Source organism: Staurois parvus, unplaced genomic scaffold (genome assembly GCF_062004578.1).
Source record: "Staurois parvus isolate SC_StPar_1 unplaced genomic scaffold, SC_StPar_1.0 ptg003522l, whole genome shotgun sequence".
NCBI lineage: Eukaryota > Metazoa > Chordata > Amphibia > Anura > Ranidae > Staurois > Staurois parvus.
In genome coordinates, this window is record NW_028321318.1 from 53,842 (window position 1) to 68,040 (window position 14,199).

The 14,199-nt window shown below is 56.1% G+C and overlaps 1 protein-coding gene across 2 annotated transcripts in view; it reads right to left on the reverse strand.

Annotated features, from left to right (window-relative positions):
- LOC149427750 (uncharacterized) overlaps window positions 1-14,199 on the reverse strand; it is a 27,118-nt gene continuing 12,919 nt past the window's right edge. The window contains exons 5-9 of one of the 2 annotated variants that reach the window (XM_089667706.1): window positions 13,332-14,019; window positions 9,644-9,746; window positions 9,126-9,223; window positions 2,399-2,470; window positions 1-1,375 (exon numbers count right to left, since the gene is read on the reverse strand). In XM_089667706.1, coding sequence (XP_089523832.1) covers window positions 1,120-1,375; window positions 2,399-2,470; window positions 9,126-9,223; window positions 9,644-9,746; window positions 13,332-14,019 — 1,217 coding nt within the window. In that variant the 3' untranslated portion in view covers window positions 1-1,119. The remainder of the gene's footprint in view (window positions 1,376-2,398; window positions 2,471-9,125; window positions 9,224-9,643; window positions 9,747-13,331; window positions 14,020-14,199) is intronic. The other variant, XM_089667707.1, reaches the window with a different exon arrangement.

The following is a 14,199-nucleotide window of genomic DNA, read 5'->3' on the forward strand; positions in this document are numbered from 1 at the left end:
TAAGGAAAACCAGGCACAGTATTTATTAGTGAACAGAACGGAAGTTGCAGATACAATACATACATTATACAATGGATCGGGACTCTGCGACCAGCAACAACGCAAACTGGGCTTTCCAATATCCTCAACTCACAGCGTGTAGACAACTACTTCAGCCGGCCCCGGAGGATAGGCAACTACCATTTCAACCGGCCCCAGAGGATAGGCAACTACCATTTCAACTGGCCCCAGAGGATAGGCAACTACCATTTCAACTGGCCCCAGAGGATAGGCGACTACAACCGGCCCCAGATGATAGGCGACTGTCACTTCAGCCAGCCCCAATGGATAGGAGACTGCCACTTCAGCCGGTCCCAGGTGGATAGGAGACTGCCACTTCAGCCGGTCCCAGGTGGATAGGTGACTGCCATGTCAATCGGCCCCAGAGGATAGACAACTAACATTTCTACCGGCCCCGGAGGATAGGCAACTACCACGTCAACCGGCCCCAGAGGATAGGCAACTACCACGTCAACCGGCCCCAGAGGATAGGCAACTACCACGTCAACCGGCCCCAGAGGATAGGCAACTACCACGTCAACCGGCCCCAGAGGATAGGCAACTACCACGTCAACCGGCCCCAGAGGATAGGCAACTACCACGTCAACCGGCCCCAGAGGATAGGCAACTACCACGTCAACCGGCCCCAGAGGATAGGCAACTACCACGTCAACCGGCCCCAGAGGATAGGCAACTACCACGTCAACCGGCCCCAGAGGATAGGCGACTACCACTTCAACCAGCCCCGGTGGATAGGCGACTACCACTTCAACCAGCCCCGGTGGATAGGCGACTACAATTTCAACCGGCCCAGGAGGATAGGCAACTACCACGTCAACCAGCCCCGGTGGATAGGCAACTACCACTTGAACTGACCCAGGAGGATAGGCGACGACCACTTCAACCAGCCCCGGTGGATAGGCGACTACCATTTCAACCGGCCCCGGAGGATAGGCAACTACCACTTCAGCCGGCTCCAGGAGACAGATGACCACCAGATATGGCAGCCCCAGAAGACAAATGACTACAAGATGAGCCGGCCCCAGCAGAACGATAAGGCCGTAGTCGCGGTGACATCATCTAGTGCAGCTCCACCTCCTCCTCCTGTAGTTCCGCCTCCAGCTGCTCCAGTTTGTGTTGCAGTAACAGTTCGAAGTTCACACTTTCTTTGTTGTCCACACAGCTGCGGGTGCGCCCACCTCCCCGCCCTTTCTTCTTCCTCCTACGTGGGGCGCTGCTGTCCTTAAACACCATAATCCTCCTCAGCGGGCGCTGGCTTGTAAGGATGAGAGATCCACCCTTCATTACCGGCTCCTCGAATATGGTCTCAAATTTTCTGTATGGAGGGAAGAGACACGGATCATTCTACCGCAGCAACATACGTGGATCATTCCACCGCAGCAACACACACGGATCCTTCCACCGCAGCAACACACACGAATCATTCCGCCGCAGAAAAACACAGATCGTTCCGCCGCAGCAACACGCGGATCGTTCCGCCGCAGCAACACGCGGATCGTTCCCCCGCAGCAACACGCGGATCCTTCCCCCGCAGCAACACACGCGAATCCTTCCCCCGCAGCAACACACGCGAATCCTTCCCCCGCAGCAACACACGCGAATCCTTCCCCCGCAGCAACACACGCGAATCCTTCCGACGCAGCAACACACGCGAATCCTTCCGACGCAGCAACACACGCGAATCCTTCCACCACAGCAACACACGCGAATCCTTCCACCACAGCAACACACGCGAATCCTTCCACCACAGCAACACACGCGAATCCTTCCACCACAGCAACACACGCGAATCCTTCCACCACAGCAACACACGCGAATCCTTCCACCACAGCAACACACGCGAATCCTTCCACCACAGCAACACACGCGAATCCTTCCACCACAGCAACACACGCGAATCCTTCCACCACAGCAACACACGCGAATCCTTCCACCACAGCAACACACGCGAATCCTTCCACCACAGCAACACACATATTGGTCCATCTCCTCTGCTGCTTCCAAATTTTTGTAAACTGTACTGCCCTAGTGACTGGGCTCATACCTCTCAACCCCTGACCACACTGGTGACTGGGCTCGCACCCCTCCCCGACCACACTGGTGACTGGGCTCGCACCCCTCCCCGACCACACCGATCACTGGGCTTGCACCCCTCCCCGACCACACCGGTCACAAGGCTCACACCCCTCCCCGGCCACACCGTTCACTAGGCTCGCACCCCTCCCCGACCACACCGATCACTGGGCTCGCACCCCTCCCCGACCACACCGGTCACAAGGCTCACACCCCTCCAGCTTCCTTTCCAGAGACCATGGTGACATGAAGGCCATCTGCTGACCTCTTCTCAGTGGGTGTACGGTAATTCTTGTTGGTGTAGATCTCTTCCAGGCTGAAGTCGTCTTTTTGCAATCTGTAGAAGACAGACAGACAGACATCAGATTGCAGATCTAAGACCCTCGCAGGGGTCCCGGTGTATGAGGCCGTGTTTGGACCGCAATGTAAACCTGACAGAGACTGTAACCTTTCCACCCAGCAGGAGGTCACAGGTTCCCATGTACATGGGCAGCCTGGGAGGAGGTCACAGGTTCCCATGTACATGGGCAGCCTAGGAGGAGGTCACAGGTTCCCTCGTCCATGGGCAGCCTGGGAGGAGGCCGCATGTTCCCTCGTCCATGGGCAGCCTGGGAGGAGGCCGCATGTTCCCTCGTCCATGGGCAGCCTGGGAGGAGGTCGCATGTTCCCTCGTCCATGGGCAGCCTGGGAGGAGGTCGCATGTTCCCATGTACATGGGCAGACTGGGAGGAGGTCGCATGTTCCCTCATACATTAGCAGCCTGGGAGGAAGTCGCATGTTCCCTCATCCATGGGCAGCCTGGGAGGAGGTCGCATGTTCCCTCGTACATGGGCAGACTGGGAGGAGGTCGCATGTTCCCTCATACATTAGCAGCCTGGGAGGAAGTCGCATGTTCCCTCGTCCATGGGCAGCCTGGGAGGAGGTCGCATGTTCCCTCGTACATGGGCAGCCTGGGAGGAGGTCACATGTTCCCTCGTATATTGGCAGCCTGGGAGGAGGTTGCGTGTTCCCTCATCCATGGGCAGCCTGCACACTGTAGCACACACTGCTCCCGGACTCCATACTACATGGCGGGTGTAGAGGTATATCAGACAATGTAGCGCACACTGCTCCCGGACTCCATACTACATGGCAGGTGTAGAGGTATTGAGGATGTTTCCCTTCACCTCCTTCCCCAGAAACACAACAGGAAGTTGGAGGACATCTCACAAAGTGAGGTGGAATTCTCCTCTTCCCTCACTTCCTGTTCTGGGGACAGAAATGTTGGATTTCCTCTCTTTATTTCTCAGTCACAATAGCAGATCGGGGGAGGGGTGAATCTCCCCAATGGGGACACACAGCACTGAAGGTCTAACCTTCCCCAAGTCCTGGTGATTCTCCGTGACACCAATGTCACCTACCATTGTACCAGGAGATGCCAGTCTGACCATAAGGAACGGCCCGGAATGTAGGACTTCTAGCTGACCTTCCAATTCATCAGAAGGAAGGATTTCCCGGTATCCAGCATCTGAATGGATATCCACCACTCCAGAACCAATCCGATCTTAGGAGTCGGACACACAGGCAGATCCAAGGACTCCCGATGTTTGTCCCACGCCGAGATGATAGGAGACCACATCTAACACACCAACCACGTTCCCCCATCTTGTGTAACCATACAGGATGGTAATGCCGATCAATACCCAAATATGTGCTGATAATAATCAATAAATGAGAAAAATATATATCCAAATTGGTGATAAAAAAAACAAAAAAAGTCTGTGCAAAATTATTCAAATGTGTGTCCTTCGATCATTAAATAAATATTCAATAAAATAATAAATATCAAAAATAAAAATCGAAAAAAAAAGGTAAAAATTCAATGAATTTTGTGCAAAAACGCAAAACAAACTTGGTGCAGAGGTGAGCGGGGATGAAATATCTGAGTGCTCTCCGTCCAATCAGCCGGAGGTGATGCAGGTGAAGGGTGCAGATAGATGGCTACTATGTGAGCCGGAACGGTCCTACGGATCTCTCCCTCCTCAGATCTTCCCTTGATCCCGCCCATAAAGCATCCCTCATACGGATCTCTCCCTCCTCAGATCTTCCCTTGATCCCGCCCATAAAGCATCCCTCATACGGATCTCTCCCTCCTCAGATCTTCCCTTGATCCCGCCCATAAAGCATCCCTCATACGGATCTCTCCCTCCTCAGATCTTCCCTTGATCCCGCCCATAAAGCATCCCTCATACGGATCTCTCCCTCCTCAGATCTTCCCTTGATCCCGCCCATAAAGCATCCCTCATACGGATCTCTCCCTCCTCAGATCTTCCCTTGATCCCGCCCATAAAGCATCCCTCATACGGATCTCTCCCTCCTCAGATCTTCCCTTGATCCCGCCCATAAAGCATCCCTCATACGGATCTCTCCCTCCTCAGATCTTCCCTTGATCCCGCCCATAAAGCATTCCTCATACGGATCTCTCCCTCCTCGGATCTTCCCTTGATCCCGCCCATAAAGCATCCCTCATACGGATCTCTCCCTCCTCGGATCTTCCCTTGATCCCGCCCATAAAGCATCCCTCATACGGATCTCTCCCTCCTCAGATCTTCCCTTGATCCCGCCCATAAAGCATCCCTCATACGGATCTCTCCCTCCTCAGATCTTCCCTTGATCCCGCCCATAAAGCATCCCTCATACGGATCTCTCCCTCCTCGGATCTTCCCTTGATCCCGCCCATAAAGCATCCCTCATACGGATCTCTCCCTCCTCGGATCTTCCCTTGATCCCGCCCATAAAGCATCCCTCATACAGATCTCTCCCTCCTCAGATCTTCCCTTGATCCCGCCCATAAAGCATCCCTCATACGGATCTCTCCCTCCTCGGATCATCCCTTGATCCCGCCCATAAAGCATCCCTCATCCGGATCTCTCCCTCCTCAGATCTTCCCTTGATCCCGCCCATAAAGCATCCCTCATACGGATCTCTCCCTCCTCGGATCATCCCTTGATCCCGCCCATAAAGCATCCCTCATCCGGATCTCTCCCTCCTCAGATCTTCCCTTGATCCCGCCCATAAAGCATCCCTCATCCGGATCTCTCCCTCCTCAGATCTTCCCTTGATCCCGCCCATAAAGCATCCCTCATACGGATCTCTCCCTCCTCGGATCATCCCTTGATCCCGCCCATAAAGCATCCCTCATCCGGATCTCTCCCTCCTCAGATCTTCCCTTGATCCCGCCCATAAAGCATCCCTCATACAGATCTCTCCCTCCTCAGATCTTCCCTTGATCCCGCCCATAAAGAATCCCTCATACGGATCATGTAGAGAAAAGTGCAGAGTGCTTTATCGTGGATAATAATCAACACTCTAATATGCGCTCACATTGATTAGACACAATCTGCACTTTGTATAAAGCGGTGGAGAGCAGCCTCTCGGGGGCGCTCACATACACTACCAGTGCTCGCCGTGTAAGCGTGGTGACGTCACTGCCCCTCCCCAACACGTATCTCCACAGGGATTCCTGGCTTCGTCCGGGGGATGTAGTATGACAATCACAACACCCAACTCCCTATATAGTGTTAGGGCGCCATTTTCTTGTAGTTCTAACTGGTTCCTCCATCTTTTTGGGGTCATAACCGTTTATCTCTCCTGAGAGCTATTAATGACAATATAACTCTTTTGTAGCAATGACATGTAATTTATCAGAGTGTATCATGTATCAGATACCGTGTATGTCCCAGGATCCTCATGTAGCATGTACTCTCCACATGCTCTATATCAACATATGACAATACAAACATCATTCAAATGACAAATCCATTGTAAACAATCCATGGATGATGGACCATTCATTGCTATAGAAAATGATACATCTGCAGAAAATTTATTGTAACAAAATAAGAACAATGAAAATATCTCATCAAAATACCCAAAATGACCTAAATCTATTGATAATAAATGAATTGCTGCCTTCATATCATAAACTACCCGATACAAATCTATTGTGTGCCATTGTAATAACATGCGTCTATCAGCAACGCATGTCAGAAAAAGAGACCTTTCCAAATATACTCACCTGACTGTTATCTGAGGGACATTGTAGATGGATTGAACCTAGAATGTATTAGAGACCGGCATTTCTCCTGTGGAAGAAGTTCCTTCAGACCTGTGCCATGTCTTGGTCGAAGATAAAATTGTGTCGGAACCCGAGCGAACTTCAGAAGGTTCAGCACATGACTGAATCTTTCTAGGACCTGTCCCATCTGCTGGGCATTTGAAGTCCATGTCTGAGCACTTTGCCGTTTAGGTCCCCCACAATGGGAATCTCAACAACCCCAGAGCTGGGGCCTACACATAGAAAAGTGACAGCAGAAAAAGACCGAGTGCTCCATCGAGGCCGCCCCTTTTTTTTTGGGTGGGGAATAAATATGGAAAGGCCAAATATCAACCACCACATACTGGTAGTGGCGACCCTCCATGGAGACCTGCAGAATCCATTGGTGAGGCTGGAGAACCATAGTGTGTGTCATCCTTGATATCCACGGACACTAGGAAGTCCCCCTAATGAAGCAAAGAAAACACGGACTGGGTAGATCCCACCCGGAATGTTTGTCCCAGGCCAGAAGTCCCTGTTAGGATTCAGGTTGGAGTAGAAGCCGTGAGACCTCTTCTCCTCCAGCACGCGAGCAGGGACCCCCTTGGACAGCCTCAGAGACCATCAGACGTCCCCTCACCCTACCTCATAGAAGGACTAGGAAGTCCTCCTCTCTGCCATGGCTTTCTGAGGGACAGGAGGCCTGTAACCCAACAAGGAAGCAGCCAACCAGCTCAGAGGAGTCTTTGCCAAGGCCAGACAGCCAAGTGACTCCTGGTCACCCCCGACACCCCCCAAGTCACTCCCTGAACATGTACCCCAATACTTGAAGAGACTGCGGCTGTGCCCAGAGGCTGCAGATTGCATGTTTTCATGACTGGGGGATTAAACATGGCTGACCAGTGTGAAGAACCAAGGGAAACGGCCAAATATTCCACCATCGAGGACCACCATTCCTTACCAGCAGACCAAAAGGCCACACCCTCATACAGGAGGGTCTTCAGGTACTCCATCCCCCCCATCCCCAGGTGACCATCACCCTGGACCTGTGGAGCACACTGACAGCGAGTACCCCGGGGGTCTGCAGGATCAACATTAGAGGCTGTCCCCACTCACATGGGGTCTGGGTACAGTTCCTCTCAGACTCAGGTGACCAATCAAGGCAGAAGAGACCATGAACTGTGACTCACACCATGAAGTGGGACTGAACAGACCATGAAGTGGGACTGACACCATGAAGTGGGACTGAACAGACCATGAAGTGGGACTGACACCATGAAGTGGGACTGAACAGACCATGAAGTGGGACTGAACAGACCATGAAGTGGGACTGAACAGACCATGAAGTGGGACTGAACAGACCATGAAGTGGGACTGAACAGACCATGAAGTGGGACTGAACAGACCATGAAGTGGGACTGAACAGACCATGAAGTGGTCTGAGAGAAATCTTCAGAGAGTCATCATGGACACATCTATCACTCAAGGACACTACCGAAAAACAGAGCCTTAGTGGAGGTGGGAGGGGCTATGTGTGGGCGGGGATTCCTGCCTTTTCCTGGCCAATGTCCATTCACCTGAAGGTGGCAGCATAGCCCAAGTAGTCATACATATGAAGCACTTTGTGTCCTGTGACGTGTAATGTGTCCCCCGTGACGTGTGACCTGTGACGTGTAACGTGTGACCTGTGATGTTCGATTGAGAAATCACACAACTTACATGATAACAGCCGCAAAATGTGCTCCTCCACCTCACTATTCATCCCAGTGGGGGCCCCGTCAATGTGGAGTCATTGTGGAGGCCCCGTCAATGTGGAGGACCCGTCAATGTGGATTCATTGTGGAGGCCCCGTCAATGTGGAGTCATTGTGGAGGACCCGTCAATGTGGATTCATTGTGGAGGCCCCGTCAATGTGGAGTCAATGTGGAGGACCCGTCAATGTGGAGGACCCCGTCAATGTGGAGTCATTGTGGAGGCCCCGTCAATGTGGAGGCCCTGTCAATGTGGATTCATTGTGGATGCCCCGTCATTGTGGAGTCATTGTGGAGGCCCCGTCAATGTGGAGGACCCCGTTAATGTGGAGGACCCCGTCAATGTGGAGGACCCCGTCAATGTGGGGTCATTGTGGAGGCCCCGTCAATGTGGAGTCATTGTGGAGGCCCCGTCATTGTGGAGGCCCCGTCATTGTGGAGTCATTGTGGAGGCCCCGTCATTGTGGAGGCCCCGTCATTGTGGAGGCCCCGTCATTGTGGAGGACCCCGTCAATGTGGAGGACCCCGTCAATGTGGAGGAGGACCCCGTCAATGTGGAGGACCCCGTCAATGTGGAGTCATTGTGGAGGCCCCGTCATTGTGGAGTCATTGTGGAGGCCCCGTCAATGTGGAGTCATTGTGGAGGCCCCGTCAATGTGGAGGACCCATCAATGTGGAGGACCCCGTTAATGTGGAGGACCCCGTCAATGTGGGGTCATTGTGGAGGCCCCGTCAATGTGGAGTCATTGTGGAGGCCCCGTCATTGTGGAGTCATTGTGGAGGCCCCGTCAATGTGGAGTCATTGTGGAGGCCCCGTCATTGTGGAGTCATTGTGGAGGCCCCGTCATTGTGGAGTCATTGTGGAGGCCCCGTCAATGTGGAGTCATTGTGGAGGCCCCGTCATTGTGGAGTCATTGTGGAGGCCCCGTCAATGTGGAGTCATTGTGGAGGCCCCGTCATTGTGGAGTCATTGTGGAGGCCCCGTCATTGTGGAGTCATTGTGGAGGCCCCGTCATTGTGGAGTCATTGTGGAGGCCCCGTCATTGTGGAGGCCCCGTCATTGTGGAGGCCCCGTCAATGTGGAGGACCCCGTCAATGTGGAGTCATTGTGGAGGCCCCGTCAATGTGGAGTCATTGTGGAGGCCCCACCTTTGGCATTCTCTTACCGGAGACGTTTGGGGAGGCCCATCGGCGTGAGAGTCCCTTCTTGCCTCGCCACTCTCTTCCGTATCTGAATGTTGGACACTTTGCGCTCCTTGGTCTCCTGTAAGAGAAGTCAGAGCTCGTTGTGACTCCCTGAAAGTCCCGCAAGGTCCAGCATTAAAGGAGAACTCCAGGCCAGAGATCGGGGATCCCCATTACACGCCTGTCCTACCAAAGAGCCCCCCAATGGTCCATATGGTGGGGACTACAGGAAGAGACGCTGAAGTTCTGCTCCCTTGGTCCCCCCCCCCCCCCCACACTAGGAATAAAGTACCAGCAGCATATTGGGGGGTTCCGGGGTACACCATCCTCTCTGGTAGGTTTCCCCCCATTGGCCAACACTGAGAGGTAACAGAGCCCCAATTTCGCCTTCCAGGTACAGGGGAGTGCAGGAGGGGAACATAGAGACACATGGGGGCAATTATCCATTTCACTGACTACTGTCTGCCTGGAGTTCCCCTTTAAATGTCCATCTTCTCACCTTACACTGAGAGAGAGGATCAGATTCCCCTGCAGTGTCAGCGCCCCCGAGATTCCCCTCCTCCGTCCCTGTCACTGCATCCAAACACCGGCCAGGCGGGGAGCTGGAGGGAAGGAAAACATGACAAGCGGGATGAGGGACAACCATGAGGAAGGAAGACAGCCACACTGAGGGACCCCCGCACCGAGAGAGACCCCCCGCACCGAGAGAGACCCCCCGCACCGAGGGAGACCCCCCGCACCGAGAGAGACCCCCCGCACTGAGAGGGAGACCCCCCGCACCGAGGGAGACCCCCCGCACCGAGAGAGACCCCCCGCACTGAGAGGGAGACCCCCCGCACCGAGAGGAAGACCCTTGAACCGAGAGACACCACCCCGCACTGAGAGGGAGACCCCCCGCACTGAGAGGGAGACCCCCCGCACCGAGAGGAAGACCCTTGAACCGAGAGACACCACCCCGCACTGAGAGAGACCCCCCGCACTGAGAGGGAGACCCCCCGCACTGAGAGGGAGACCCTTGAACCGAGAGACACCACCCCGCACCGAGAGAGAGACACCACCCCGCATTGAGAGAGACACCACCCCGCATTGAGAGAGACACCACCCCGCACCGAGAGAGAGACACCGCACCGAGAGAGAGACCCCCCGCACTGAGAGGGAGACCCCCCGCACCGAGAGGAAGACCCTTGAACCGAGAGACACCACCCCGCACTGAGAGAGACCCCCCGCACTGAGAGGGAGACCCTTGAACCGAGAGACACCACCCCGCACCGAGAGAGAGACACCACCCCGCATTGAGAGAGACACCACCCCGCACCGAGAGAGAGACACCGCACCGAGAGAGAGACCCCCCGCACTGAGAGGGAGACCCTTGAACCGAGAGAGACCCCCCGCACCGAGAGGGAGACCCCCCGCACCGAGGGAGACCCCCCGCACCGAGAGGGAGACCCTTGAACCGAGAGGGAGACCCTTGAACCGAGAGGGAGACCCTTGAACCGAGAGGGAGACCCTTGAACCGAGAGACACCACCCCGCACCGAGAGACACCACCCCGCACCGAGAGAGAGACACCACCCCGCACCGAGAGAGACACCACCCCGCACCGAGAGAGAGACACCACCCCGCATTGAGAGGGAGACCCCCCCGCACTGAGAGGGAGACCCCCCGCACCGAGAGGAAGACCCTTGAACCGAGAGACACCACCCCGCACTGAGAGAGACCCCCCGCACTGAGAGGGAGACCCCCCGCACTGAGAGGGAGACCCTTGAACCGAGAGACACCACCCCGCACCGAGAGAGAGACACCACCCCGCATTGAGAGAGACAAAACCCCGCACCGAGAGAGAGACACCGCACCGAGAGGGAGACCCCCCGCACCGAGGGAGACCCCCCGCACCGAGAGGGAGACCCCCCGCACCGAGAGGGAGACCCCCCGCACCGAGAGGGAGACCCCCCGCACCGAGAGGGAGACCCCCCGCACCGAGGGAGACCCCCCGCACCGAGAGGGAGACCCTTGAACCGAGAGGGAGACCCTTGAACCGAGAGACACCACCCCGCACCGAGAGACACCACCCCGCACCGAGAGAGAGACACCACCCCGCACCGAGAGAGAGACACCACCCCGCACCGAGAGAGACACCACCCCGCACCGAGAGAGAGACACCACCCCGCATTGAGAGGGAGACCCCCCCGCACTGAGAGGGAGACCCCCCGCACCGAGAGGAAGACCCTTGAACCGAGAGACACCACCCCGCACTGAGAGAGACCCCCCGCACTGAGAGGGAGACCCCCCGCACTGAGAGGGAGACCCTTGAACCGAGAGACACCACCCCGCACCGAGAGAGAGACACCACCCCGCATTGAGAGAGACACCACCCCGCACCGAGAGAGAGACACCGCACCGAGAGGGAGACCCCCCGCACCGAGGGAGACCCCCCGCACCGAGAGGGAGACCCCCCGCACCGAGAGGGAGACCCCCCGCACCGAGAGGGAGACCCCCCGCACCGAGAGGGAGACCCCCCGCACCGAGAGGGAGACCCCCCGCACCGAGAGGGAGACCCTTGAACCGAGAGATACCACCCCGCACCGAGAGAGAGACACCACCCCGCACCGAGAGAGAGACACCACCCCGCAACGAGAGAGAGACACCACCCCGCACCGAGAGAGAGACACCACCCCGCACCGAGAGAGAGACCTCCCCCCGCACCGAGAGAGAGACCCCCCCCGCACCGAGAGAGACCTCACCAGGGGCAGACAACGACCCCACCGTACACACGTGGGCAGACAACGACCCCACCGTACACACGTGGGCAGACAACGACCCCACCGTACACACATGGGCAGACAACGACCCCACCGTACACACGTCGGCAGACAACGACCCCACCGTACACACATGGGCAGACAACGACCCCACCGTACACACGTCGGCAGACAATACCTCACCGTACACACGTGGGCAGACAACGACCCCACCGTACACACGTGGGCAGACAACGACCCCACCGTACACACGTGGGCAGACAATACCTCACCGTACACACGTGGGCAGACAACGACCCCACCGTACACACGTGGGCAGACAACGACCCCACCGTACACACGTGGGCAGACAACGACCCCACCGTACACACGTGGGCAGACAACGACCCCACCGTACACACGTGGGCAGACAACGACCCCACCGTACACACGTGGGCAGACAATACCTCACCGTACACACATGGGCAGACAACGACCCCACCGTACACACATGGGCAGACAACGACCCCACCGTACACACATGGGCAGACAACGACCCCACCGTACACACATGGGCAGACAACGACCCCACCGTACACACATGGGCAGACAACGACCCCACCGTACACACATGGGCAGACAACGACCCCACCGTACAAACATGGGCAGACAACGACCCCACCGTACACACATGGGCAGACAACGACCCCACCGTACACACATGGGCAGACAACGACCCCACCGTACACACATGGGCAGACAACGACCCCACCGTACACACATGGGCAGACAACGACCCCACCGTACACACATGGGCAGACAACGACCCCACCGTACACACATGGGCAGACAACGACCCCACCGTACACACATGGGCAGACAACGACCCCACCGTACAAACATGGGCAGACAACGACCCCACCGTACACACATGGGCAGACAATACCTCACCGTACACACACGGGCAGACAACGACCCCACCGTACACACATGGGCAGACAACGACCCCACCGTACACACATGGGCAGACAACGACCCCACCGTACACACATGGGCAGACAACGACCCCACCGTACACACATGGGCAGACAACGACCCCACCGTACACACATGGGCAGACAACGACCCCACCGTACAAACATGGGCAGACAACGACCCCACCGTACACACATGGGCAGACAACGACCCCACCGTACACACATGGGCAGACAACGACCCCACCGTACACACATGGGCAGACAACGACCCCACCGTACACACATGGGCAGACAATACCTCACCGTACACACACGGGCAGACAACGACCCCACCGTACACACATGGGCAGACAACGACCCCACCGTACACACATGGGCAGACAATGGTTCTGGTCTCGGTAGCAGATCATAGGCATGGACTGTGAGTCGTTCAGATGAAGGGACCGATCTATGGTGGATTGGTGGCTCCATACCTAATGGCATACTGCAGAACACTTTCCGGCTGGCAGTTTGTCCAGAGGGCAGACGGGTGCTTCTCCTTTTTCAGGCAGGATAAGGAGATGGGTGACAACGGCAATTTGCGGCATTCCTCTATGGTGCCCACACTGTGCCTCCTTTTCCTGGAGACCTTGGCTTTGCAGGAACACACTGGGACATCCGGCTCTGCTGCCTCCAGGCTGTACCTCCGTGGCCGATGGGGCAGTAAGGGGCAGGACAGACAGCGCTGGAGGGGCGGGCGGTGCAACGTGGAAACAGGACTGGAGATCTCAATCTTCAGCTGAAGGTTCATGTCTGTTCTGGAGGCCGGAGAAAGGGACTTTCCGTTCTCCTCGGCCTGATATCGGGATGGAGTGTCAGAAGATCTGGAAGGATGTCCTTCAGAGTGCAGAGACTGATGGGAATCTCCATCTGCAGCAGAATTCTCCTCTCTAGTGGAGACACTGGGTGACTGAGGCTCCTCCACATTTTGTGTCTCCGGACGACTCTTCTTGGGGGAAAAAAAAATTTCAGCAAAGCTCTCCAGCTTAGTACGGACGCTCTGGAAGAGCGGGACCAGGCCCCATCTAGGCACCTTCGCAGGAGGAGACAGAAGAGGTGGTGCAGGACTGGAGGCGAGAAAATCAGGTGGGAGCTCTGTGGTTCCTGACAGGATGGGAACATCTGTAGACAAGGAAATAAAAGCAGTGACACGGAGAACGTCTGGAATTTACCAAGCAGAGAACACCCTCTGACACGGAGAACGTCTGGAATTTACCAAGCAGAGAACACCCTCTGACACGGAGAACGTCTGGAATTTACCAAGCAGAGAACACCCTCTGACACGGAGAACGTCTGGAATTT